Source organism: Dasypus novemcinctus, chromosome 26 (assembly GCF_030445035.2).
Source record: "Dasypus novemcinctus isolate mDasNov1 chromosome 26, mDasNov1.1.hap2, whole genome shotgun sequence".
Lineage (NCBI taxonomy): Eukaryota > Metazoa > Chordata > Mammalia > Cingulata > Dasypodidae > Dasypus > Dasypus novemcinctus.
The window spans coordinates 14308226-14335059 of NC_080698.1; the positions used below are offsets into that span (position 1 = coordinate 14308226).

The 26834-nt window shown below is 52.7% G+C and overlaps 2 protein-coding genes across 11 annotated transcripts in view; one reads left to right on the forward strand and one right to left on the reverse strand.

The window, feature by feature from the left end:
- The window catches only part of CACNA1D (calcium voltage-gated channel subunit alpha1 D), a 370244-nt gene extending 355736 nt beyond the window's left edge, over nucleotides 1-14508 (forward strand). For 2 of the 3 annotated variants that reach the window (XM_058288642.2, XM_058288641.2), the window contains 8 exons: nucleotides 2032-2148; nucleotides 2789-3156; nucleotides 3880-3906; nucleotides 5096-5245; nucleotides 6722-6885; nucleotides 9260-9378; nucleotides 11501-11821; nucleotides 12331-14508. In XM_058288642.2, the coding sequence (XP_058144625.1) occupies nucleotides 2032-2148; nucleotides 2789-3156; nucleotides 3880-3906; nucleotides 5096-5245; nucleotides 6722-6885; nucleotides 9260-9378; nucleotides 11501-11821; nucleotides 12331-12621 (1557 nt within the window). In that variant the 3' untranslated portion in view covers nucleotides 12622-14508. Of the gene's footprint in view, nucleotides 1-2031; nucleotides 2149-2788; nucleotides 3157-3879; nucleotides 3907-5095; nucleotides 5273-6721; nucleotides 6886-9259; nucleotides 9379-11500; nucleotides 11822-12330 lie in introns of all 3 variants that reach the window. The other variant, XM_058288640.2, reaches the window with a different exon arrangement.
- A 7821-nt stretch (nucleotides 14509-22329) lies between these two features.
- The window catches only part of CHDH (choline dehydrogenase), a 30680-nt gene continuing 26175 nt past the window's right edge, over nucleotides 22330-26834 (reverse strand). For all 8 annotated transcript variants that reach the window (XM_004464456.4, XM_012527535.4, XM_023590517.3 and 5 more), the window contains 4 exons: nucleotides 26442-26576; nucleotides 25030-25172; nucleotides 24398-24500; nucleotides 22330-23777 (listed from right to left, as the gene is read on the reverse strand). In XM_004464456.4, coding sequence (XP_004464513.1) covers nucleotides 23359-23777; nucleotides 24398-24500; nucleotides 25030-25172; nucleotides 26442-26576 — 800 coding nt within the window. In that variant the 3' untranslated portion in view covers nucleotides 22330-23358. The remainder of the gene's footprint in view (nucleotides 23778-24397; nucleotides 24501-25029; nucleotides 25173-26441; nucleotides 26577-26834) is intronic.

Here is a 26834-nt window from a genome sequence, read left to right on the forward strand (position 1 = left end):
GTCAGACTCTACCAAACCCTTGCTTAGCCTGTATTCCCTTGAAAAATGTTCCCTAGAAAATTCGAGGTGAATTGCAGGCTACTTAATCCTGCTGGGTACGACCTTTCTTCACATGCCTGCAGCTCTGCTGTGTAAGAGCTTTTACACCATGGCCTTAGATTTGACTTCTTGATGTTTCCATGAGAAGAGCAAGCAGCTCTGCCTCTGAGCCAGATGTCTCCCGGGGTGCTGAAGTTCTGGATGCAGGGATCCCAAGAACAGGGGCGTGTGTGCTTGCGCGAGTGCGTGTGCGTGCGTCTTGCGCCTCCCATCAGAGGGACAGGAGAGCGAGGAGCAGCCTCACCAGCTGCACGGAGGCCTGCGCTGGGGCAGGGGGGATGTCTCCTTTACCCCCACTAGAGCAGGAACCCGAAAGCTGTTGACTCCTGGCAATTCTTTCACCCCCTTAGATTATGACCTGGAGAGACCTGCTGCTTCCCTATTCAAAGGCTGGTTCAAACCATCCCCAGCCACGGGTGCCATTTTTTAACAGCATCATCTCCTAGGCTGGGTGCTTTTGTGGAATAGGCCATTTTTTACAAGAGCCTCTTGGAAGTCTCTGTCCAACTTTACGTCCTAAAGTAACAGTACCACCACTGGCTTCGGCTGCAGGCCAGATCTGGGCATTCTTGTGACTGTGGAGCCCAGCTCAGCCTTTTGTAGGGCTGTGGAAATTCCCTCCCTCCTCCTCCTGCTGGGTGCCAGTTCCACCACACGATGTCTCAGGCATGGTCGTCACGCTTTACCTCTGTCCTGGCCACCGCCACCCACTGCTGGGTGTGGTGGAGGAAGGACAAGGAAGTGGCCTCTCCGTGCTCGGGCTCTGCCCCCTGGCCCAGTTCCCCTGGGGAGACCTGCACAACTGCAGTCTCAGACGGTCTCCCAGCCTTCAGCGGCTGCTCACGTGCACACAGACTGCCAGCACACCAGAAGGTGCTTGTCGGGTGGCAGCGAGGAAACACCTGCTTCAGATACAGGTCTTTTTGCCAAGAAGGAGAAAGGAATGGCATGGCCTCTATTAGTCTTTAAGTCAGCATGTTAGTTTTCTTCAAATTGGTGGTCAAAACATTTAGTAGAGCCAGCTTCCCTCCCCCCCGTTCAGTCCCCACACCTCCTGGCATGTTCCCTTAACAGCGCTGTGAACAAGGGAGGCAGGCCCTTTCCCAAAGGAGCAGGGTCCCAGGGTGAGGAAGGCTGGGAGGGCCTTGGGCAAATGCAGACTGGAGAAGGGCCTGGAGGAAGCTGCCCGGTGGCGTCTCGCACTGCCTCCAGAAGTTGGTGAGCTTTCTTCAAATCGTGTGGTCTTCAAGGGATGTCCCCTGACAGCAGGGGGGCAGCTGAGCACAGCCTGATGGCCCCGGAGGCTGGTTCTGCATGGCACCTCGGTGTGTGTGCCTGTCACCCGTCCGCCATGGTCCTGAGTGAATGGGTGGCTGTGATGTGTGGTGTCACTCCCTCATTCCATGGCTTTTCAGCAGAGCCGGCAGCCCCAGTGGCTGCTTGGTCTGCTGATTCTCTGGCACCTACCCCTAGACTTCCATATCCCAAGCACCACAGTGGAGTCGTTGTCACCCTTCCTTTAGAACAGCCAGGCCGCGCTGTTCATGCAGGGCAGGGCTTGGGGCAGTTCCTCTGAAGACGCTGCTTAGCCCAAGGCATGGGCTGTCTGTGCTATCAGACCCTGGGACTGCCCCCGGAGCCGCAGTGTCCAGACACTCACAGCCACGCAGTGTAGTAAGTGGGGGCACTTGCCAAGGAAGTCCTGGGGTTGAAGGCCTCGAGCTTTCCAGGCTGGGACCATCCTGCCCACATCCAGCCCTTAGTTTGTGGGGATCCCCCAGGTATGTTCCCCCAAGCCATTGGTTCCCCAGATTTCCATTTGGAGAAGACCTCCCCTCCCACAACTGAACCAGGCAGGAGCAAAGCCGACACCCAGGCCAGGTTCAGCGCACACGTGTTGTCTAACCCGTTCTGCCGTTTTCATTGATCTAGGCGGGATTAAGGACACTTCACGACATTGGGCCAGAAATCCGGCGAGCTATATCGTGTGATTTGCAAGATGATGAACCTGAGGAAACAAAACGGGAAGAAGAAGAAGATGTGTTCAAAGTAATTATTCTGTGCCTAACTACACACTGGCCACTGCAGAAGTGGGGCGGGGCTTCAGGTTGGGCAGTTGATGGTGCACAGAAGAGCCTGGCGAATGCAGCCAGCCCCGCGGCCTGAAGGGCTTGCAGTCCACCCCTCCCCACCGAGAGGCCCTCCCACTCACCCGCGCCTCTTCCAGGGCCAGGCCTCCTCCCTTCTGAGCTTGCCTCCCTGCCTTACACTGTCAGCTTCTGGGGAGCTTGGTCCCGGCCACTGGCCAGTCGTGGATCAGCCCCCTGGGCCCTCCCAGCCGCTGTCCTACCCCCCCTCTCCTGTCCTGGGCCAGCTCTTTGACGGACCCACCAGCCCTCAGCACAGATGGGTATAAGTCGCCTCAGCTTGTAAACTTGGAGAGACTGGAAGAGTACACCCCAGTGACAGCCCAGAACTTGCTCCCCAGCTCAGGATTCCGTAATTTCCTCATTTCAAGGAGAACCAATTGCCACACGAACACATTCACCCTCATCATTCAGACTCGTGGATTGTTTTACAGGGATCCAATGGAGCTTACCTAGAATTTACTTTTCGTGTAGAAAGCACAGAGCTAGCTTGCATCAAATACTTGTTAAATTACCTGGTGTTGTCTCCCATTATTTTGCAGAGAAATGGTGCCCTGCTTGGAAACCATGTCAATCATGTTAATAGTGATAGGAGAGATTCCCTTCAGCAGACCAATACCACCCACCGTCCCCTGCATGTCCAAAGGCCTTCAATTCCACCTGCAAGTGATACTGAGAAACCGCTGTTTCCTCCAGCAGGAAATTCGGTGTGTCATAACCATCATAACCATAATTCCATAGGAAAGCAAGTTCCCAACTCAACAAATGCCAATCTCAATAATGCCAATATGTCCAAAGCTGCCCATGGAAAGCGGCCCAGCCTTGGGAACCTTGAGAATGTGTCTGAAAATGGGCATCATTCCTTCCACAAGCGTGACCATGAGCCTCAAAGAAGGTCCAGTATTAAAAGGTAACCTTCCACATGTGTTTGCACTTGGCAATGTAGCATCTGTCCGTGTCTCAGCCAGTCCTGTAGAGCAAGTCTTCTTTCTCCTCCAAGAGCCGGCACATGGGAGAAATTCCCTGTAGGCATCTTTATTACAACTGGAAAGTGCTGCTGGGGTCATGACCTCTTCAAGCATTAGCCACGAGATGAACCTAGTGGATAAAGGGCCACCTACCATCCCATGTCCTGCTGGGTGTGATGCCCCTTAAAATGGCAGCAGCTGCAGAATCTATCTTCCCCCAATGGTGCTGACATACCCTGGGACAGGGGTTGGCAAACTTTTTCTATAAAGGTCAGATACTAAATATTTTAGGTTTTGAGGACCATGTGGTCTCTGTCACAGCCTCTCAACTCTGCTGCTGTCGTGAGAAAGCAGCCATGGGCAATACCTAAATGAATGGGTGTGACTGTGTTCCAATAAAACTTTGTTTATGGGCACAAAGTTTTGACTTTCATATATTCAAATGATGGAAGTGATGAAATATTTTTCTGGTTTTTTTCCTTTAATCCTATAAAAATGTAAACACTGTGCATAGCTCATGGGCTGGCAGCTTATATGTGGCCTGTGAACTCTGGTTTGCTGACCCCTGCTCTAGAAGGTAGTCTGATATCTGCATTTAAATTTTGTTGGAAATATTTAACTTTTTATCTTCTCCCTCCCTCCTATTTTATGCCTTTCCTGGATAGAACCCGCTATTATGAGACGTACATTAGGTATGTGTTCATTGCCTACGTTTATGTGTTAAATAAGTGGTATTATGAGTGTTAGCTGCTGACCTCTTTGAATGCTGAGGAAGGAGATTTCCTTTGAGCCAACTGGCCTAACGGGTTATAATAACTCAGGAGGGTAACCTCAAGGGTTGGAGGTAGTTGCTTCTTTCTAAGAAGAGGAACTTTCAGATTCATATCTGCATAGACTCAGTTCCCAAGGACTGAGAGTGCCAGGCATGCCCCACAGGCTAGTTCCCGCAGGCCTGTGATGGTGCCAGGAGAGCCCGTGTGCCCTTACGGGGTGGTTTTGTGGGCCTGGTACCTGCCTCCTTCCTGCTCTTTGGGGCCAAGCTTCTCTGTGTGTTTGGGAGGGGGAAGGGGGAAGAGGCTTCGCAAATCAATGACCCAAATCTCCTGAAGACCAGGAACCAGGTCTCCTGTGCCTCCTCTACAGCCCTCGACCTACGCACAGTGTCTTCTGCTGCACAGTGGCTGAACCGAGTTGAGCTGTGGGAGGCATGAGCCTTTTGCTGGGGGTAGGGAGCTAGGTCTTCCTGTTTAATTACATCAAGCGCAGTCAGGAGCAACTTGGACCACAGGAGGGGGGTAAGCATTTTGAGGAAGCACAGTCCTTTCCTTGGAGAGAGGGTTGATGTCACGGGGCCCAGCTGGGTTCCCTGAGGACTGGGCCCAGGACAGGCTGGGTTTTAGGGAGACGATTGGCAGTCCTGGAGCAGGGCGTCCTTTGAAAACTTGGCAGCCGTCCTCCTGGGACACCGTCCAACACTCCTTCCACCCCCTTGGATTTTGATATAGAGGAAGTCAGCAGTAAAAGAGCCTCTTTCTTCCATGTTCTGAAGTCACACTGGGTGGGGTCTGAGGTGGGAAGGAGAACGGACCTGGGTCCCTCTTCCTTGCTCTCTTCCCCAAATTACATTTACTATCTTGGCTCTAAGGCCTCTGGGCTCAGAGGTTTGGCACCAGCACGATACAGGGTCCTGGAATCCCCTGGCCCCTCCCGCCACCAGGCTCCTATCCCTAATGCCGGAGGCCTGAGCGTTTCAGCCAGCTGGAGGCAGTGCACAGAGAGGAGCAGGAGCCCCCGGGGCTGTGGTACTGCACGGGCTAAGGCCTGGCTGCACAAGCTGCCTGCTGCCCACCCGGGCTCTCAGATCCTCTCTCGCTACTGCAGGTCCGACTCAGGAGATGAGCAGCTCCCCACCATTTGCCGGGAGGACCCAGAGATACAAGGCTACTTCAGGGACCGCCGCTGCTTGGGAGAGCAGGAGTATTTCAGCAGTGAGGAGTGCTACGAGAATGACAGCTCGCCAACCAGGAGCAGGCAAGGAGCTCCACGGCTTGGGCGGAGGTTAGGTGGCCTCCCTATTTCCTGCCCCTGTGCTCTCCCTTCTCCTGAAGCTGAGGGCTGCCTACTGCTGTGCCTGGAGTCCCCTGAAAGCAAAACAGAGGCAGACGCAGGCCAGAGAGAAAGTCAGAGGAGGAGAACGAGGGCCAAAGGGGGGCGGAGCAGAATCTGTTCTTTCAGACCTGTTGACTTATTTCCACCAGAGGCCTCTGAGGCCTTTTAGTAAAAGCTCCAGAAATGGGAGCTGGGCCTACTTCACGGCTGGGGTAGCCCCTTCCTGTCAGCTCCCTATCTAGAGATATCAGCTTGTATTTCCTTAATGCTGAGAGCTCTGATTTCATAGCAGCTTGGCCAGGCCATAGCCTTTGTAGGGGTCTTAACAGTCAGCGCCACCTCCTGCTCCAGTCAAGGGCTCTCTCCTGGGGATGAAGGGGACAAGAGGTCAGAGTGACATCATGTCAGCAAAGGTGCCTCTCCCACCCTCTGTCCTGCAGAAAAAATGGTTGTGGTTAAAATGGGCACTTTGCTTTCAGACACATGGGGGACAGTACTGGGGGCAAAGGTCACCTACCACCCTTTTTTCTGTAAACTGCATCTCATCATGATGGGGGGGACATTGAAGTGGTACTGCACTGAGGTCACTGCTGGCATCTGAGCTGGGAAGAAACCGCAGCCCCATCCTCCAGGCCTTCCGCTGCCTGACCCTCGTCCGCCCCTCCGGCTCTTCCTTCATCCGCCTCCTCCAGTGCCCAGCTTCCAGGCAGATGGAACCACAGGTTCTGAGCCAGATCTTCTCAGCTTCCTTCTTTGAGACCTTTGCTCACACCCTGTTTACCATTTGGGCACCCTTACCCCATCTTTGCATGGCCTCATTCCACCGTCTTTTCAAGGGCCCCCTCTCTCGCCATGCTTTTCCTTTCCCCAGCTGGAATTGAAGCCCCGTCATCACCACCCCACAAACTCCTGGAGCCCACTGTGAGCTCCCTTCCAGCGTGGTGCTTCCCGGCTTGCCCGAGACGCCTGCGCTGCTTGGTATTATCTAAGCTTCTCGAGGGTGTAGACCATGTTTCATGCATCTTTGTGTCCCCGATGCACGTGGCAGGGGCAGGCACTCAGGAGGAGTTTCTCCATGAGGAAGCGAGGGATGATAGTTGAGCTCACAGGGCATCTGGAATCTTCATTTGACGATGGTCCAAGGCTGCCCTGACGATGGAAACTCCCATCACATCACTCATCACAGACCACCAGTCCTGAGCCTTCCTGTAAAGATCCCTTGCCCTCCATCTAGAATCTTCTAAGAAGCTGAGGATTACCTTGTTTTCAGTTAGTCCAACCGTGTCCAGGGAAGGTGGGGGAGGACTGTAGATGGTCTGCCAGGGTTGAGAGGTAGGGCTTGTTCATTAGACTCTCACGTGTCCCTCATACTCTCTTTTGACCTTTTTTGACTGCTAGGCACAACTATGGCTACTACAACAGATACCCAGGCAGCCACCTGGACTTCGAGAGGCCCCGAGGCTACCACCACCCCCAAGGCTTCTTGGAGGACGATGACTCACCCATTTGCTATGATTCTCGGAGATCTCCACGGAGACGCCTCCTACCTCCCACCCCAACATGTGAGGCCAGATTTTTTTGTTTTGGGTGAAGCTATCCAGACAACAGGGTGCCTCCTCCCCTGCCCCACCCCCGGGGACAGTGTGAGGATGTGGGCCTGTCGGGCCAGGGACCAGCCCCCCCAGTTGGGAGCCTGTGTTGGCTTTCTCTTCTTTCTCATCCACACGCCATGTGAGAGAACTTAGACCCTCCAGCACTGTCTTGACACTCCTTGCAAATAGAGACAGTATGTGGCTCTACAACTGTGCCTCTGAGAAAGGGCTTTTTGTGTATGTTGTTGCCACTGAGCCTCATGCCCCTGAGAGGTAGGCAAGACAAGGACTTCTGCTGTCAGCTCCACCTCACAGATGGGGTAACTGAATCTTAGAGAGGGGCGAGGAGGGGCTGTGAGCAGAGCTGGCCTTGAACCCAGGGAGCCCCACACGATCTCCTGGCTCTGAGGGGAGCCTGGGACTCTGGGGTCCATCTCTCCCCATTCCCTTATGAGGGATCATTCCCATCCTTCCTTCTTGCTCATCTTTGCCACAGGGCTGCCAGTGGCCTCTGCTGTGGTGCAGGTTCTGGCCTCTTAGGCGACCCTCAGAACTCAGCTGGGTGTTCCCCATTCTTGGCCCAGGGGAACCCCAACCTGCTGAAGAGAGCTCAGTTGGTGGCACCCAGACCCTGCCTCACCCCAGCTGCCATCGCCCTGCCTGGGAATGTAAATATCAACTTAAACATGATTAATATATAATTGCTCAGCCCCAAACATGTGCTGCTAAATGCAGCAGTTCTGTTCCCCATAGATACTAGATACAGCACGTACAGTGAGGCCAGGCAGAGGCCCTTTGCTTATTTCCCTGCCTGGCCCACCCAGCGACCACCTCAGTGACCCCACCCACAGGCACTGTCTCTCCGGTGACGAGGAGCCCAAGCAGGCAGGGGCAGTTGCCCTCTGGATTTGTGGGGGGAGTTTGCTTTGCTGCCCCTTAGCTTCAGTCTTGGGCAGGGAGAACACGTAATTCCTCAGGCTGTGCTCTCAGCCACAGTGGGACTCGTTCCTCCTTGAGAGCAAAGGATGGGTATACATGGCCCCATTTTGGCAACTGAAAAGCACCACACAAATGAGAAGGTGGTTTCCGCCTAGCTCTGAGCCACTGGCTCCCGCCGTCTGATCCCAGAGGTTGAGCTGGTAAGAGAGGCCCGTCCTCGGTACAGTTACTAGGTCCCCAGGTGGTGTGGAAGGGAAGCTTTCTGATGGGGACAGCATTTGTTGTCCAGCCGTCTATGTCCCATGGAGCCAAGCCAACAAGGAGGTCCTGGCACGCACCAGTGGCATTGGGTCCATGAGCCCAGGACTGCCTGTCTGCCTTGCTCCTGTCCGTTGGGAAGCGGCCAGCCAAGGGCTCCCTGGCCTTCCTGCCCTCCCGAGCAGGCCCTGCAGAACCCAGTGTCTGGAGCCTGTGTTCGGCCCCGTGCTGTGTGGGGCCCCCCAACGCTAGTCCCAGAGGTCTCCTAATGCAGGGATTAGGAGCAGGCAAGAGTTTTTCTAGGTAACAGGAAATGGCCTGTGAGCTTAGAAAGCAGAGTTCAAGGCAGGAGCTGTTGACATGATTGACCCACTGCCTTGCAAACTCTAGGCGAGGCTCCCGGAAGCAGCTCCCACAGAGCCAGACCCTGTGAGGATGGAGGGGACTTCCTGGCAGAGGCATCTGGCCAGGTGCTTCGGGGCCCAGGATTCCAACTTGACATCATTCAACAGGTGCCGCTAACCTCTAGAAAATAGCTCCCTACAGGACAGCTGTTCCTTCACAGTCTGAGCTATTCTTTTTATTCCTGTTTGTCTTTGTGCTAGAGAAGGTTTTACTGGGTGTTTCCCAACAAAAGCATTTGCTTATTACCTGGGAAGTGAACAGGGCAGGTCGCCAGTCATGCCATTTAAATCAGAGGTGCAGACACGCGAGCAGCAGCAAGGCATTGCCTTCCCAGAGGCGCTTAGGATGTCGGGAAGGCGGGCCGGCCGTCGGGGGATGGCTGTCGGGTTCAAGGACGACATTGCGTTGCTGAAGCGCGTTCCCCTGTGCTTTGGCCCAGAGCTGCTGAGTCAGAAAGCCTTTTCCTCTGAGACGCCTTTAGCTCCCCTCCCGAGAGCAGGCCCAGCGTTTAAAAGTGCTGACCTGGCACTTTTAAAAACACTCCCGGGGTGAGCCTTTCTACGGCCTTCATTCCCCTGTTGCAGAGTTTTGAGAGCTCACGACAGAATTCCTCCTCTTGGACATTCTGCTTGCTTCCTCGTGGGCCCCCGCTGAATGGCCAGCGGGCCGGCCTGCCCCCCGAGAGCCCCGGGGTCCCGAGGGCTGAACGTCTCGCCGCTGAACCCCGTGCTCTGCCTTCCAGCGCACCGGAGGTCCTCCTTCAACTTCGAGTGCCTGCGCAGGCAGAGCAGCCGGGAGGAGGCGCCGCTGTCCCCCGCCTTCCACCGCACGGCGCTGCCTCTGCACCTGATGCAGCAGCAGGTGAGTCGACCCACCGGCCTAGGAGCCGCCCCCGCCTCCCCTGCCCCTTGGCCGCCAGCTCCAGGAGGGAAGGCGAGAACCTTCACTTACAGCCCGCTTTAGTCCTTGGAACAACCCTGCCTGAGAAACGCTTACAAACCCTACTTTACACACGACTAAAGCATCAGAGAGGATATGTAGCGTGCCCGAACGACCAGGTTGCCATTTGAACCTGAGGCTGCCACTTCCAGAGCCGGGCCCTCTCCGTGTTGGTGCACAGCCTTTCTTTCCACATCTTTCCTCGGTGTTGGAGACAGACAGACCCTGGGCAGCCTGTGACCCGGGAGGGGGCTGCCTCACTGACTCTGAACCTCATCGCTGTCCTGCGTTCGCGCTGAGCAGCGGTTCCTTCCCTGGAACAGGCTTCCTGAGTGCTCTGCAGGCCGGGCCTTGGGCTCTGGAGGAGTGTGGTCACTGGGAAAGGACTGTCCACACTGAGGGCCCCAGGCCCGAGCCAGCCGGGCTTCACCAGGGACAGCAGGACCCTTTGACTTTCTGAAACTGAGGCATCCATGGTGTCCGTTTGTGTGGGGAGGTGGGGCTCAGGGAGAGCCGGGTCATGCGCCTCGCCCCCAGCCCTGGGCGTGGCAGAGCCCAGCCTCCCCGCATGTGTCCCCCAAGGCTCCCCGCTCAGGAGCACAGGGTGCTCTTTTGATCATCTCCTCACATCTCTCTGCCAACTTTTTACTTCTCTGCCTTCACTTCCTGGCTCGTTCCTATTTCTGTCCTGTGTGATCACAGAAGGACAACCCTTTGGAAGGTGTAGGCCCTCAAAGACCACGAACCCAGGAGGCACAAAGACCAGGGGTGCACATGTCAAGGTGCCCTTCGCACGCCAGCTCCGTCCTGATGAGGCCCCGCTGGGGCGTCTGGGGGCCTCCCTTGGCCGGACCTGGCTTCCCGCCTGGCCACAGGTCTCACCTCCACGTCATACCTCCCGCTGCCTTCAGCAGCTGCTGTGGCTTACTCAGGCAGGGCCTCGGTGGCCCTCTCGGCAGAGGGGGTTCCCAGGGAGGGTTTCCCAGGGTGGAACTGCAGACACAAGAAGCCAGACTTGTACTCAGTGCTTTAGAATGGACAAAGTGCTGGCTGTGTCCTGAGTTACACTAAAGGAAGCAGAACCAGTGAGTTTTCCTGTGCATTCTGGCAGTTGTCAGTTTTTCCTGAATGTTCTTGGCTATTTACACCCAGAGTGAACTGAGCAGTATGTTTGTTTTTCGTTTGTTTGTTTTCCTCTGTATTTAAGAAAAAATGTTACAGTCAAAAAATATGAGGTCCCCATATACCCCCCACCCCCCTCATCCCACTCCTCCCATATCAACAAACTCTTTTATCATTGTGGCACATTCATTGCAATTGGTGAACACATTTTGGAGGCCTGCTGCACCACATGGATAGTGGTTTACATTGTAGTTTACACTCTCCCCCAGTCCACACAGTGGGCATGGCAGGACATACAATGTCAAGCACCTGTTCCTGCAGCACCACCCAGGACAACTCCAAATCCTGAAAATGCCCCCACATCATAGCTCTTCTTCCCTCTCCCTACCCTCAGCAGCTACTGTGGCCACTTTCTCCACATCCATGCTACAATTTCTTCCATTACTAATCACAATAGTTCATGAATAGACTATCAGTAAGTCCACTCTAACCCATACTCTATTCCTCCATCCTGTTGACCCTGGGATGGTGATGTCCACTCCACCTCTGTATCAGGAGGGGGCTTAGATTCCACAGGGATGCTGGATGCGATTCTCCTGCTTGGGCAGTATGTTTGTGCACTGCTACTCGTGTGTCTTCCTTGATTCTTCGCCGCTCCAAAGCAATCTCATGAATTAGCAACTGATTCCCACCTGGGAACAGTCACAGGCACCACATTATGGATTTTGGGAAAACAGAAAAAACCTTGCTAGAAAGCCAACCGTTTCCTGTCAGTTAATCTACTCCAGTATGCTCCTACCCTTTTAAGGCCCTTGTTGGAGGCTGCCCCGTGGAACAGTGAGCCACACTGGTCAGTTTTAAGGAAGCTGGGGGCCAGGTGAATGAGCAGCTCTGGTCTCTCCGCTTTCCCCTCTCTCTTCAGATCATGGCAGTTGCAGGCCTAGATTCGAGTAAAGCCCAGAAGTACTCACCGAGTCACTCGACCCGGTCATGGGCCACCCCTCCAGCGACCCCTCCGTACCAGGACTGGATGCCCTGCTACACTCCCCTGATCCAGGTGGAGCGGTCAGAGTCCCTGGACCAGGTCAACGGCAGCCTGCCCTCCCTGCACCGCAGCTCCTGGTACACGGACGAGCCCGACATCGCCTATCGGACTTTCACACCAGCCAGCCTGACCGTCCCCAGCAGCTTCCGCAGCAAAAACAGCGACAAGCAGAGGAGCGCGGACAGCCTGGTGGAGGCAGTGAGTATAGCTCTCGGCCAGGGTAGGGCGGGCTCCGTGCGACTGCGGAGGGTGCATCCTGGAGCAGCACACACGGCAGGACGGGCAGCAGGCTCTAGGGCCAGGCCGCCTCAGTTCAAATCCTGACACTCCTGCTTCTTAGCATGATCTCGAGCAATCCAGAAGGAAAAAAAGCCACGCAGATGAATGTTACTTAAAACGTGAATATAAAACCTGGCAGCCACTGCTGATTCGCTTAAAGTGGCTATCTTATTATTATGCATGCTCTTTCTGCAAATACCAGTTTATTCTCAAGTATTTTCCCCGTGGGTTTCACTCTTGTTGGGCTATGTCTAGTTTTTGAGCCCTGGAACATTGTCAAAGTCGATCTCATGTATAAAGTCTGAGGAACAAGATTGGCCCGAGTCCCAAAGCGCATGTGCAGTGGTGCTCGAGTTGATTGAGGTTTCTGCCACTTTGGCCCCCCAGAACCTTACGCGTTCCTGCCATTGGCTGTCTTTCCTGTGCAGGTCCTGATATCTGAAGGCTTAGGACGGTATGCAAGGGACCCAAAATTTGTGTCAGCGACAAAATATGAAATCGCCGATGCCTGCGACCTGACCATCGACGAGATGGAGAGTGCAGCCAGCACCCTGCTTACCGGGAACACGAGTCCCCGAGCCAACGGGGACGCGGGCATCGCACACCCACAGGACTGCGAGCTACAGGACTTCGGTCCCGGCTACAGCGACGAAGAGCCAGACCCTGGCAGATACGAGGAGGACCTGGCAGACGAGATGATCTGCATCACCACCTTGTAGCACCTGGGGAGGGGCAGGCTGGCTCTGGCCACAGGCCGGGGCGGGGCAGGGCCAGGGGGAACAGGGCCTCCTGTTCAGGGAAGTGGAGGCACTAGTTTGGAGTCAATGTTCGGTTAGACTTTTGTACATGTGATGTCATGCCTTTAGGAAGCCATAAACCCGGGAGAGAACAGGCCCCGAGTGGCGGAGCCGAGCGCAGCGCTGCCCCTCGCCGCCCCGCGCCCTCAGCCCCAGCCGCGCCTCCGGGGCCCCTGTGGGAGGCACAGGCGCAGCCCAGCAGAGGTCAGCGCGGAGGTCAGCGCCGCCTCCCCGCGCCCTGGGGCACACGCTGTGGACCCCTGCGCCTCCTCGCACACAGGGACACTCACCGCACACGGCCGCCTGCAGGCACCACGGGGAGGGTTAAAGCTGACGACGATCACACCCGTGTCATTACCTCAGCCATCGGTCGAGCATACCAGACAGTCACTGGCCCAACATACCCACTTTTTAAAACCCTTTCCCCCCAAATACACTGCTTCCTGGTTCCTGTTAAGCTGTTCTGATATGCAGGGTGTATGTCAGAATCCACCTACCAGCGGTCATTAGGACAGGGGAGAGGACCTTACACCAAGGTTTTCTGTTATGTGACACCAGTTTACATAAGAGAATGACACTCAGATGGTTGAGTTCAGTCACCTTACGGGCAACTGTAAACTGGAATAACAATGCACTTGCAACCAGGTAAACTTAGATACACTAGTTTGTTTAACAATTATAGATTTACTGTACATGACTTGTAATATACTATAATTTGTATTTGTAAAGAGATGGTCTATATTTTGTAATTATTGTACCCGTATTTGAACTGCAGCAATATCCATGGGTCCTCATCATTGTAGTTCCTCTCTGAAATCTAGAAATTATTAGTATTTTTACTTGGCCTATACATAAGTAGAAGAAATAGAGCCAATTCACACTTATTCAGTGAAAACCTTTTGGGGATCAAATTTTTGAGTTCAAAAGAACTTGACACTGCAGAGATTTTTCTAAAATATTTTGAGTCAACATAAATTGATCTTTACACAAGATATACCAGATGACTATTTGCAATCTTTTATTTGGGCAAGAGTCCATGATTTGATATTGTACCTTTTGATCCACCATGGCTTGCAACTTTTTGTTTTGTTTTATTTAATACCCCTCTGCTAAGTTAATTGTGGAGTAGGTCTAGCTGGCTACTTGGACCGTGTGGTAATCCTAGTTTTTGTTTTCTTGGCTTCCTTCACAGGATATTTTTGCATCTCTGGTGCAGAAGTAATTGCACAGGTGAATGAAATGAGTCTGCTCTCGTCCCCTGGGGACCGGTGATGCTGCTTGTCTTAAGAAATGGGGGGGAGGGGGGCGGAGGGCAGGGGGTAACAGAATGAGCAAAAACAATGATCGAATGTTCAGGTCTGTACACGCATTGCTGCCTTTTCACAGAACGTTGCTGTACTGTGTGTTCTCGAGGGCTTTTACGTGCAGGCCAGCGAGGGCTGAGGTTTTCCTTAGAGTGCACTCCCACCGGGCTTCCTGATGAAAACCCACTTTGGGATCATTAGAACTGTCAAGGTTACCTTTCCTGTCAACAGAATTATGCTGACTTTGTCAGGTTACCTTGGCAGGGATTCCCTGCAAATCAAAAAGACAGGTAGCAATTTTTGATTCAAATTTTTAAATATTACATAGGTAACCTGTTAATCAATGTTTTTTGTAAATAATGACACTTTGTTATGAAGACCTTACAAACCTCTTCTTACAACATTCTTACTCCAGATCCAGCAAAAACACTTCAAGGTTTGTAAATGACTATTTCCTGACATAAAATCTTTTTTATTAAAATGCAAAATGTTCTTCAGAACAAAACTGTGTTAATACTTTTATTATAGTTAGGAGCTCTCCTTGCAAAGAGCTGGGTTTTGCCAGTGAGAGTGTCAGAAGGGGCACTGTGTGAGGGCGGTTCTGTAAGTGTGTAGGTGTCCTCCTCCTCCTCAGGGCTCCTTCGATGCCACTGCTACTTCATGCTGGCTGCAGCGAGCAGAGTTCCTCCTCAAGGGCTAAACCACTGTCAACATTATCTCGGACTCTGTGCCTCTGACCTGTGTGGCCTAATGTGGTCAGGCCAGCATTGCCATGCCCAGACGCCGTGTGCTCTGGCAGAGGTGATCATCTTTTCCAGTTCCTGCTTACCTGGCGTTTGTACAGGCAGCCCCTCTCCCAAGATCTGCTTTAATCTCAAATCTAATATTAAATTGTTCTAAGGAAAATACGAAGTTGTAGAGCATGATTTTTTCCCTTTGTGTTAGGAAAATTTTAAGATTAAATGTCTTTTTTTTTTGTTTCCCCCTCCCACTTCTCCACTCCCCCAAAAGTTTTTTGTGTGTGTGTCCATAGTAACAGTACAATTATTTTGTTTATCTTGTATTTTTCATAAAATCACAAAATGGCATTTAGCCATCAGCTGACAGTGGGAGCCTCATTAAGGCCCCGTCTGAGCAGCCCCCTCCATTCCATCCAGACCACAAGGACCCCACTTGGTCGGGCTCAGTTTCCCAGCTTATTTCCAAGATAAGTTTCGGAACTGGCTGAAGGCCAGGAAGGGTGGGTGGTAAAGGCACCAGAGCCCCTCGATGTGTAGCGTGGGCTGTGCCTGCTGGGCAATCTGGTGAGCTGGTGGCTGTCGATGCACCACCTACTCTTCTGCCAAAACACAACCAACACACAACCTTGCTAAAGGGCCTATTTGTGTTGTTTTTAAAGTCTTAAGTGTCTCCGTCAATTGCCTGTTTTTTCCCCGAATGGAGGCATTTAGTGTTGTGTCAGGCAGTTGATTCGTTTTAAAAGCTGGTTAGCGATAGAGGTGATGTCACACGCAGAGCTCCACCCCCTCGTGTGCTCACCCCCACCGCCAGGGAACAGACTCCAGCTCTGCCACTATTTGTTGAAAGATTTTATTTCTCTAAAATGATATTCCTTCTAATCCTCCCAACTGGTGATTACGGGTCAGGACAGAAGGCGGGGGACTTACGGGAAGATGGCAGACTAGAAAGACACGGGACTCTCTTCTTCAGAAAAATAGCCAGAGGACAGGCTCAAACAGCCTGGAAAAAGCTCTTCCAGGTTTAGGACACCAGGCGAAGATGACACCGCCCAGAACATAGAGGGACAAAGGAGGGGAACTGCGACAGGAAAACTATGAGATGAAACCAGTGGCCACTGCTGCCAGCACCTTCCCCCACACTAAAGACATCTGAGAATTCTCAGGCCCCTGAGCTGGCTACAAAGGGAGCTCCAGGGATCGACCACCCGAGGAAAGGGGAGGGAGAGGGCCACAGCCTAAGGGTGACAGTTTTTGACCCACAAATCTGGTCTGCTCTGTCCCATCAAGCCTTCCACACCAGGTGAGCTGTGCCATTGTTTGCCTTGGGAGCCTGCAAGGGCCTAAAGGGACCTGACTCTCCCAATCTCCTCTTCTAACTAGGACTGATTGTTGAGGATGCAGAGGGGAGTGGACTTATTTCCTACCCAGGGAAAAAGGGAGGGGGCTGCCAGAGAAGGATGGAGAACTGTCTCTGAGAAAGTTTCAATGACAAGGCTCTTAGCCTCCAGGCAGGAAGTTCTATCACAGTGATCCCATCCGTGTAACAGCAAAAACACTCCACCAGGCACTGAACTGAGACCTGCCAAGAGCACCACCTGCTGGCAGACCAAGGTAATGCACGTGAGAAAATTAAAAATAAATAGGCTTTTCTGGCCTTTATAGCCTCCTTCCCAAGGCCCTAGGAAGCAGGTGTGCAACCCATTACTGGATCCAGAGTCCAGATTTGAGCAACTAACAGTGACAATCCTAACGATCCAGGTTGAGCCAAAAATCAAAGAGCAGCAGTAACACAAAGCTTCCTGCCACTAAATCCCTACGAAAAAGAAATTGAGTATCTGAGTAAACTACATCCTAATCAGATGCCTAGATATCAGCAAAAAATTAGGAGCCATACTAAGAAAATGGAAGACATGGTCCAGGAAAAGGACTATATCAAAGCCCCAGAAGAGACGCAGGATTTGAGAGAACTAATTAACAAGATGCACACAAATTTCCAAAATCAAATTAATGAATTGAAAGACAACATGGCTAAAGAGATGAATGACATCAAAAAGACAATGAACAAGCACAAAGAATTTGAAATCCTGAATGGAAAAGTAACAGACTCATGGGAATAAAAGACAGAATAGGCGGGATCAAAAACAGAGGGGGAAAAGATGTACTTACCAAATCCAATGGATGTGTCATGATGATGGGAACGAGTGTTGTTGGGGGGGGGGGAGAGGGGGGGTGGGGGGGTGGGGTTGAATGGGACCTCACATATATATTTTTAATGTAATATTATTACAAAGTCAATAAAAAATAAAAAAATTTAAAAAAAAAAAAAAAAAAAAAACAGAGGGGGAAGTGGATGGGCTCCCTTCTACCACATGGGAGGCCCTGGGTTCGTTTCCCGGGCCTCCTGGTGAACACAAACTGGCCCGCGCTGCTGAGAGGTGGCACAGCAAGATGACACAACAAAGGGAGACACAGAGGAGAGATAGTGAAAGACGTAGCACACCAGGGAGCTGGGGTGGCTTAAGTGATTGAGTGCCTCTCTCCCTCACTGGAGGTCCCAAGATTGGTTCTGGTACCTCCTAAAGAGAAGATGAGAAGAGAAGACAAGCAGACACAGAAGAATGCACAGTAAACGGACACAGAGAGCAGAGAGTGAGCACAAGCACAGGGGGTGGAATAAAAAAAAACATAAAAAAACAACACACACACTCACATTAGAGGGAAATGAATGTGGCTTAAGCAATTGTGCTCCCACCTACCACATGGGAGATACCTGGTTTGGTTCCTGGTGCCTCTTAAAGAGCACAGTGAGCTGGCATGACAGGCAGGCATGGCAAGCTGATGCAACAAGATACACAAGAAGAAAAACTGAGTGGGAAGTGGATTTGGCCCAAAGGATAGGGCATCCGCCTACCACATGGGAGGTCCAAGGTTCAAACCCAAGGCCTCCTGACCCATGTGATGAGATGGCCCACATGCAGTGCTGATGCACGCAAGGAGTGCCGTGCCACGCAGGGGTGTCCCCTGTGTTGGGGAGCCCCATGTGCAAGGAGTGCACCCTGTAAGGAGGGCTGCCCCACGCAGCTGCCCATGAGTGGCGTCACACACACGGAGAGCTGATGCAGCAAGATGATGCAACAAAAAAGAGACACAGATTCCCAGTGCCACTCACAAGAATGCAAGTGGACACAGAAGAACACACAGCAAATGGACACAAAGAGCAGACAACAGCGTAGGGGGGGAGGGTGGGGAAGGGGAGAGAAATAATAAATAAATAAATTTTAAAAAGGCCTATGGGAAAATAAGGAGACAGCTTTAAAAAAAAAAAAACGAGAGACACGACAAAGCAGGGAACATAGCTCAAGCAAATAGGCGCCTCCCTCCCATTTCGGAGGTCCCAGGTTTGTTTCCCAGTGCCTCCTAAAGAAACAAGAACAGACACAGCAAGTGCAAACAACAAGGGGGTGGGAAGAAATAAAATAATTCTTAAAAAAAAAACACAAAACAACACTTAGAGGCATATAACAACAGACTCAAAATGATAAAAGGAAAAATAAGTGATACCAAATACAGAACACCTGAAATTGGAGAAGAGAAGGAGAAAAGAATGGAAAAAATTGAGCAGGGGCCCAGGATGTTGAATGACAGCACAGAACAAAACAACATGTGTGTCATGGGAGTTCCAGAAGGAGAAAAGGGGCAGAAAGAGTATTTGAGGAAATAATACATGAAAATTTCCCAACTCTCATGAAAGAAACCTATATGCCCAAGAAGTCCACTATACCCCAATCAGAATAAATCTGAATAGACCTATCCAAGGCACATACTACTCAAAATGTCGAATGTCCAAGAGAAAATTCTGAGAGCAACAAGGGAGAAGCAAATCATCACATACAAGGGACGTCTTGTAAGACTTAGTACAGATTTCTCATCAGGAAAGGAGGCTCAGGCCTGGAGTCCCAGCTTCAGACACAGGATTAAGAGTCAGAGGAGCGAGCTTGAGGATGCCCTATGTGCGGGGACGGAGAGACGAAAAGGTAACTGTGTCACAAAGCAGGTGCACATTTTCTGATTGAAAAAAAAAAAAGACTGTGTACGAGATCTGATATTAAGTTGATCTGTCATTGGAAATAGGGATAGCCTTTGGAGTGAAGGGCATGGTTTGGCCAGAGAAAATCCACTTGAATTTATAGAAGTAACTCTTCCTCCAGCTGGTACTGGGAGCAGAAGGCTGTATGCAAAGGCACCTGCCTGAGCTTGTTTCTCAAGCAGACCAGGTCGTTGCCTGCAGGGTCACACCTGTCACCGCCCTCTTTCTGAGGTCAAAGTTTTCCTTCTCATGGCAGAGGAACTCTGGGACTGCCCTGTTGTGATGACATGGGCTCCTGCTGTTCTGGGGGGACCCACCTGTGCCTGAACAGTGCCCTCTGCCTGAGGCCATGGGGACCACAGAACTGTTGCTCGTCATATACTCAGCTTCGGGTCTGACCCCCCACAGCAGTTTTCCCCTCTGACTTCTGTGCATATGACACTCGTGGTCTTCTCTTTGAAAAGGTAGTTCCCTGTCTGGCTCATCATGTGGTCATGTGAACAAGACAAGGTGAAAATCGAGTGAGAGAGAGGCCTGGATTTTCATCAAGCAATACACCAGATACAGGCTCATTTTACCAGCTTTCATTCTGTCTTAAAACACAGCCCCTGTACCTAATCAGCCCTTGTCTCAGAGGTCAGAGATGGTAAGCCTCAATTACAGTGTCACTTGTTGATGTTGAATATGTGGGAGTACTGTATGTTGTATATATGAATTACTGTGGTCTAAAACTTTTGTGAAGACAAGCTTAATAATTAGAAAAAAAGAAAAAGAAAAAGGATGTAGGCCCTGAGGAAGAGATGGAAGAAGTTGCTTTGCCAGTGTGCATACAGGGCAACACTTATTGCAGTGATGGAAGGCAAAACATCAAAAACAAAGCTTTTTCATTTTTTAATTTTTTGATACCCCAATTTATTTTTACTTTTTCTAAATTAGTATGCATTCTATATCTAACCTCTAAACCCATCACTATATTCCATTTTACTATTAATGGAACCTGGCAATATATTGGGCTTCATTTTCAGGGAGGTTTTGGACCACAGAGGGGTTTGATGGTGGCGGGGAAGGAATACTGGTGTGGGGTGTTATTGGTGGGGGGTGCATGGTTGGGAGGGAGTTCTCCAGGGCGGTTGCATATGTGCGGGTTGCATAAAAATGTTTGGATATTTTCATAGTGGTTACAGTTGGGAATGATGGCTGGGGGAGTGCTGAATTCCTGCCCGGGGGAGCTCTGTCACATTCCCTAATGGAACAGCAACAATCCTCCGAGTGCAATGGCTAAGACCAATAAGGAAGGATGGTCCAACAATGAGCCCTTGATGCTAATGACTATGCTTGTGGGCCTGTGGGCCTGAAATAAGAACTAGGCCTAGAGCTGCAGGGTGCCTAAGAGTTACCTCCTGAAAGCCTCCATGTTGCTCAAATGTGGCCAATCTCGAAGCCAAACTCAGCATGTAAATGCATTGCCTTCCCCCCCAGCATGGGACATGACTCCCGGGGATGAGCCTCCTTGGCATGGAACGATTACTACCAAGTACCAGCTGATGATGCAGCTGGAGAACAACCTTGAATAAAAGGGTCAACTCAGACCAGCAGAATATCTCAGCCTACATGTAATATCAGGAGTTAAAAATGCTTTTTGACCCTGAATAAAAGGGGGAAAGGGAAAGGACAAATGAGTTTATATGGCTATGAGTCTCCAAAAAAGAGCCGGGAGGTCATCAGAGGGGTCGCCCTTACACACACTCAGCAGAGTTCCAGAGACAGCTGAAGTAGATACAACCCCAGGTATTGGTTCTTCTGAGGGTTACAGGGACCCACGGGTTCTATGGTCATGGCAGATGGAGTTCAGTGCCATGTCAATTGGCCCTACTTTGGAATTTGTGGTCCTGAGTGTGATGGAGTTGGACTCAGTGTGATCTTTGTTCACAAGTCTCTCCTGTCACTTTTACTGGACCTGTGGTTGGCACTGGGGTTTAGTGTATACTCAGGGGACCGGAATCTCTGGACTCTCCATGTGATAGCCAGGCTCTGAGCCTCAACAGACTTGCAACTCCTACCCCCTGGTTTATTGGACTTACCCCAGCCAGCTAACAGGGAGGTGGAGGTCAACCACCACACCAGAGAGCCAAGAATGCCTATATCTGCAAACAGGAGAATTGCATCCATCATCCAAGTGGAATCGAAGCCCCCTCTCAATACAGAGGTGGAGTGGACATAACCATCCCAGGGTCCACGGAATGGAGGAATATAGATTACAGTGAACTTACTGATACTCTATTCTGGAACTAATGTGATTAGTAATGGAAGTAAATGTAGCACTGAGATGGAGAAAGTGGCCATGGTAGCTGCTGAGGGTGGGAATGGGAAGAAGAGATGTGATGTGGGGGCATTTTCAGGACTTGGAGGTGTCCTGGGTGGTACTGCAGGGCTAGTTACTGGACATTGTATGTCCTCCCATGGCCCACTGGGTGGACTGGGGGAGAGTGTAAACTGTAATGTGCACCACTGACCGTGTGGTACAGCAGTGCTCAGAGGGGTATTCACCAAGTGCAATGAATGTCCCATGATGATGGAGGAGGTTGTGGTTATGGGAGGAGTGGGGTGAGGGGGTGGGAGGTATATGGGGACCTCATATTTTTTTAATGTAACATTAAAAATAATTTAAAAAATAAATTAAAAACTTTTGTGCTTCAAAAGAAAAAAACAAAAACAAAAAACTGTCACTTTGTATCAGCACCAGAGACGGACAATCATCACAGTAAAGGTCAGGCCTGGGAAGACACCCCCCTCCCCGGTTTACAGTCACAAAACTTTTTACCTCCTGCCTGACTCGATAAGCTCTGCTTGCTGGGGGGGCATGTGGCCCTCAGAGCCGTGGGCTCCCCCCACAGGCAGCCCCAAGGCCCCAAGGGGGGGCATGTGGCCCTCAGAGCCATGGGCTCCCCCAACAGGCAGCCACAAGGCCCCAAGCTCTGTCGCCTGCCGCCTCCTGCTATGGACTGATGGGGGGACCTCTTTAGGAGAAAGTAACCTCTCAGCGTATTTAGAACGTACTTTCTTGACCTTCCCTTGGAACAGAAAATAAAGCAAGATAAACAGGTAAGAGTAAACAAGAGCTGCTTAAATTTTTAAAAGGAAGAAGAAAAGTGAGGTTTTCCTCTCTCTACTCTTAAACATAACTTGCAGCTGTCAGGCCTCCCAGGTGTTTTCAAGGGCCTCCAGTCGACACTGCTCCCAGGTGAAGTCGAGGCCCACTCCCCACCCCACACCCCACCCTACATTTCTCCTCCCCTTACTCTGGGCCCAGCGCTACAAGTTTCCATACGGCAATTCTTTCCTTCCCTGCCACAGATGGTGGCTTTGGGTAGCTTCAGAAAAATCAATCCAAAATGCACTGACTTCATTAAGTTTGGATAAGGTACCCCAGTCCAAAAATAAGTAACTGGATTACATGATTGAATTGTAAGAAGTCTAAAGATCAAAGAGCCACTTTAAATGCTGCTTGCATCAATTTTTATTCCCCCTCTCACCAACTGAAATCTTCGCCAATTTATTTTTCTTTCACTCCACTGCATTTTTGCAGGATCAGGGTGTAAGTTTTGCCTGCTTGTCAGTCCTTCTCGGCTCCATCCCAGTCTGCTCCCGTGATGTCCAGGGAAAAGGATTCTGAGCCCTTGTCCCTGCCCGGGCCCTGGTGCCGTTGCCTCCCGGGCCTGTGGAGGAGCCGCCCTTGCACAACAGCGGGGACAGCGGCTCTGCTGGGTGGGCTTTGCTCCAGGTTTCCAGCTTCCTGGTAACAGACTTTAAATCCCTTGATCACGAAGCCTGTGGTAGTGAAAACCAAGTGGCACTCCCCCAGACTCCTCGGAGCGGTCTGTATTGAACGAGCCAGAGCATCTGAGGCGTTGGGCCGCAAACCGCTCAGAGCCACCCGGCCTAACTGCCAGCAAAATCAGGAAGTGGAAGGGAAAGGAAAAGGCTGCTTTTCTTCCAGCAGGCAACTTCCCCTCTTGAACAGGGACACTTTCCTATGCGTAAAGCGGAGAGCCTGCAGCCTGAGACTGATGCTCCCCTTGCCCTGGAGAACAGCCACGGGCCCTAGAACCCGGCTCCTTCAGGGGCTTGCCTCTAAGAGGGGGCTTGGGAAAGAGCCTGTTCTCTCAACTGGCCAGGGCCAAGGAAGTGAGCAGGAGGCAGGGCCCTGGCTGCAGCCAGGACAGGACATCCAAGAGTAAACCTGCTTCCTGAACCTGTCCCCCACTCTGCTGTCCTCCAGGAGGCAGGAAGGGCCCCCTTCTCCAAAGAGCCCCCAGGGAAATCCTAGAGAAGAGACCCTTACTCGCTGAGCAGTGCTGGTCTCCGCCGCTAAGAAATCATCTACTGCTCAGTCCCTGGGGAGGCCGCGCCGGGGCCCTAATGTTCCGGCCAGTTTCAGGACCGGCATTTGGAGGAAGGGCTGTGCTGGCCTCCCCGGCCTGACCTCTGGCAGGGGAGTTCTCTGGTCATTCTCTGGGCAGTGGCTGCCTTAACGCTGGGTGTCCAGGGTCCTGGGCTTGTAGACAGGGACGTCCTTGTCCCAGAGCGCGGGCCGCCCCTTGATAATGTCCGCTGCTTTCTCTGCCATCATGATGGTGGGGGCGTTCAGGTTGCCGCTGACCACGCTGGGCATGATGGACGCGTCGATGACCCTCAGGTTTTCCACCCCGAGAACCCGGGTCTGTGGGTCCACCACTGCAGTGGGGTCGGAGGGCTGGCCCATCTTGCAGGTACACGAGGGGTGGTACGCGCTGTCCCCTTTCGCCCGCACAAAGGCATCTATCTCTTTATCGGACTGCACATGGCTTCCTGGCTGGAGCTCCTTCCCACGGAACGGTTCCAGGGCTTTCTGTGCAAAAATCTCTCTGGACAGCTTCACGCACAGGCGGAAGTCCACAATATCAGTTTCTGCCAAGGAGAGGAAACAGGTGAGGCTTCTCCTCCTCCCATGTCGGGTTTGCTGGAAGACCCACAGCTGGACAGGCTCATAAACTGCCCAACAGAACACAATTAAGGAATGGGGAGGCTGACACCTCCAGCTAGCTGGTCACCTACGCACGGGCAGTGCTGCTAAGATGCCGGGCCAACTGCAAAACCTGCCCAATGGCCAGCTCTCAATTTTGCTGCATGCAAAGGGACAGGTCCAGGAATGTAATTCCTTTTTAAAGGATGCTCAGAGTTCACAGTTGGAAAAATGCTACGTGAACTCTGTGTAAAGACCTGGCATGTACACAGCCAAATCCCCCTGTACCTTCTGCTGGATTATTCCGAAAGCTGCAAATCTCTCCAGTCATGCAAGCTTAAATTGATACCCCAGGGTTACTTGGAGTGATCTGGGACCCTGCAGAGCAGCATATGAAGTTTAGAGCCTAAAATAATGACAGAGGATATAGGACGTGACCTGTATCTCAGAAAATGTGGTCCAGGGATAAGATTCCAGGACAGATAAGAACCCCATAAAGGATTCGCTCATTCAGTGAATGACCCAGCAAGCCCGGGGCGGGGAATGAAGGCGGCTGGTGAATTACCTGTGGACAAGTAGTTGGGTTGGATCACAGGGTGGTCCCGGGGGTTGGCACTTCGCAGTTTGAGCCAGCCCACACTCGTGCCCCGCATGGTCCCCGCATGCAACTGCAAGAACCAGAGGAAGCATTACAGTCCCTGCAGAGACATCCACAGTGGCCGCCACCAACCCTGACTCAGCAGCTCAGAAGGCCCGGGTTTCCTGCACAGTGGGCTCGGGATCCAGTCAGGTAAGAGCAGATGCATTTAGCATTTGCCTGCATCTTTCTCACCCTTCCACAAAAGCCACCTCTGTTTCTGCCCTTGTTTTAGACACCACTACCCAAAACTTTCTGGGTTTGGCAGGCACAGGGCCAAGTCAGCCTCGTTTGTCCACTTCTAACGCTCCGAACCTAGAACGGCGGTCCTGAGCCACGCAGGTCTCGCCTTGCCACGCACGACGCAGGCTGACGCGGCTGCTCCCGGACCCCTCCATCCCCCTCCCCGCCCCAACACTGAGGAGCTGGAGGGCACGGGACGGGCTTGCACACCCACCCCGAGGGCTCTGCTGCCGTGGAGGGAAGGATGCCTGTCACGATGAGAACACGTCCTCCAGCCCAGAGGAAGAGAGGGTCCACGCAGACAGCCACCTGCTCACCTGATAGGCCTCCTGCTGCGGGGGGACCCGCCCGTGGTCAATCACTTGGGATGGCAGGAAATGGAACTGGATGTCTGGGTGGGGGACCCCAGGCTGGCTCCGGATGAACCCACCTGTTTCTAGATGGGAAGTGGCTCCATCCCCTGAGGGTCAAAAGAGGTCAAGGCAGAGGAGCGGGTCAGGGCAGGCGGGCGGGCATTCACCCTGGCTGCCTCCTCTCCCCGGCTGCTGCTCCTCTTTCTGTCCTTGTTCTGGACTTGGAGCCAAGCCCTCCCCTCCGGCCTCTTTCCCCAGGCGGCCTCCTCCAGCACCACGGACTGCAGTACCTGGTGCGTGCCCAGTGCTGGCCTTCACCTTTGCCCTCTGCCCTGAACCCACCAGGCCTGGGAGACCTGCGGGCTGAACAGGCACGTCAAACCCAACACGGCCGAGCCTCCGTGCCTCAGGAGCCTCCACCCCCAACGCCTTCCTTGCACCAGCTCAAGTCAGAACCTGGAGTGGCCCTGATCCCTCCCTCTTCCTCAATACCAACCCCACTATCCAGCCCATCTCACCAATGCCAGCTCCAAAACCTGGCTTCAGTCCACCCCGTCATTACTACCCTGCCCCCCAGGCCAGGACCAGATGAGGTGCCTCCTTGGTGGTCTCCCAGCCCTGCCCTGGTTGCCCCTGCCCACCCTTCACACACCGCTGGCCCTGCAAGGTCAAGCTCCCCGCACGCTCCCCCATCTGACCTTCCACCACTGCCTCCCGCTGCACTCCAGCCTCCCTGGCCCAACAACTCAATTCCTCCACCCACCAATGTCTGCCCGAGGCCTGGGTGCAGAGTCTTCCTGCCCCTCGGTCCCCTCCCCCACCCTCTGAGTTGGCATCCTGCTGTTTGCCTCTTTACACCTACAACGTGGCGTGTTTTGTTTCTTTCTGCTTTCCCTACTAGCGTGCACACTCCCCTTGGAACCGACCTTGATGGCTCTTCTCATCTAGCACATAGTAGGTGTGGGAGAGATACATGTTGAATGAACGTGTATGTCTTCAAAGCAATATTTCCTGGCCTAGGCAGTGCTTGGAGATTCGACTAGAAAAAACTGAAAATGCTGAAAAGTGAATGCTGACGCTACGGTCCAGCACCCAGAGGTGCCCTCTGAGCCCCTTCTCCGGGCTCCTGGACCCCACAGAGTGTGCAGGCAGTACTCCTGTCAGGAAGCGCAGGCCCTGTGCTCAGGTCTTTACATGGGTGACCGCGTCAGGGAGGGACTGCGGATCCCCATTTTGTAGACAGGAAAACCGGGGCTCCGAGAGTGGAGATAAGGGGCACAGCTCAGCTTCAGGCCCAGGGGCCCCTGCCCGGCCCCTCGGGAAGAAGGCGGTCCCCCCACAGATGTCTCGCCCAAGTCCCTGGTGAGCACGCCCACCTGTGAAGCCCCAGAGCCACTCCAGGCCGATCTGGACCATGCGCAGGGGCTTCTGTGAGGAGTAGAGGGTGATGGGGCGGGTGCACTCCTGCTGAATGTAGACTTCCAGGTGGTCTTGCAGGTTCTGGCCAACTCCTGAAACGGGGGAGGGCGGAGGGAGGATGGCAGCCAGAGAGGGCCGCACTGGCTTCTCGGCAGCCCCTTCATTCTGAGAAACCCCCACTCGACTCGCCTGCTGGGCCAGCTCCTGTTCTCTCCCCAGGTCTCAGTTAAAAGGTCAGCTCCCAAGGACAACGCTCTCAGGTGCTGCCAAAGCCCCCTGCCTTGTCACTCACTCCTGGGGCAGCACCCGTAACCCAGGTGCCCTCCGCCGGCCCTAAGTGCACGCCCAGG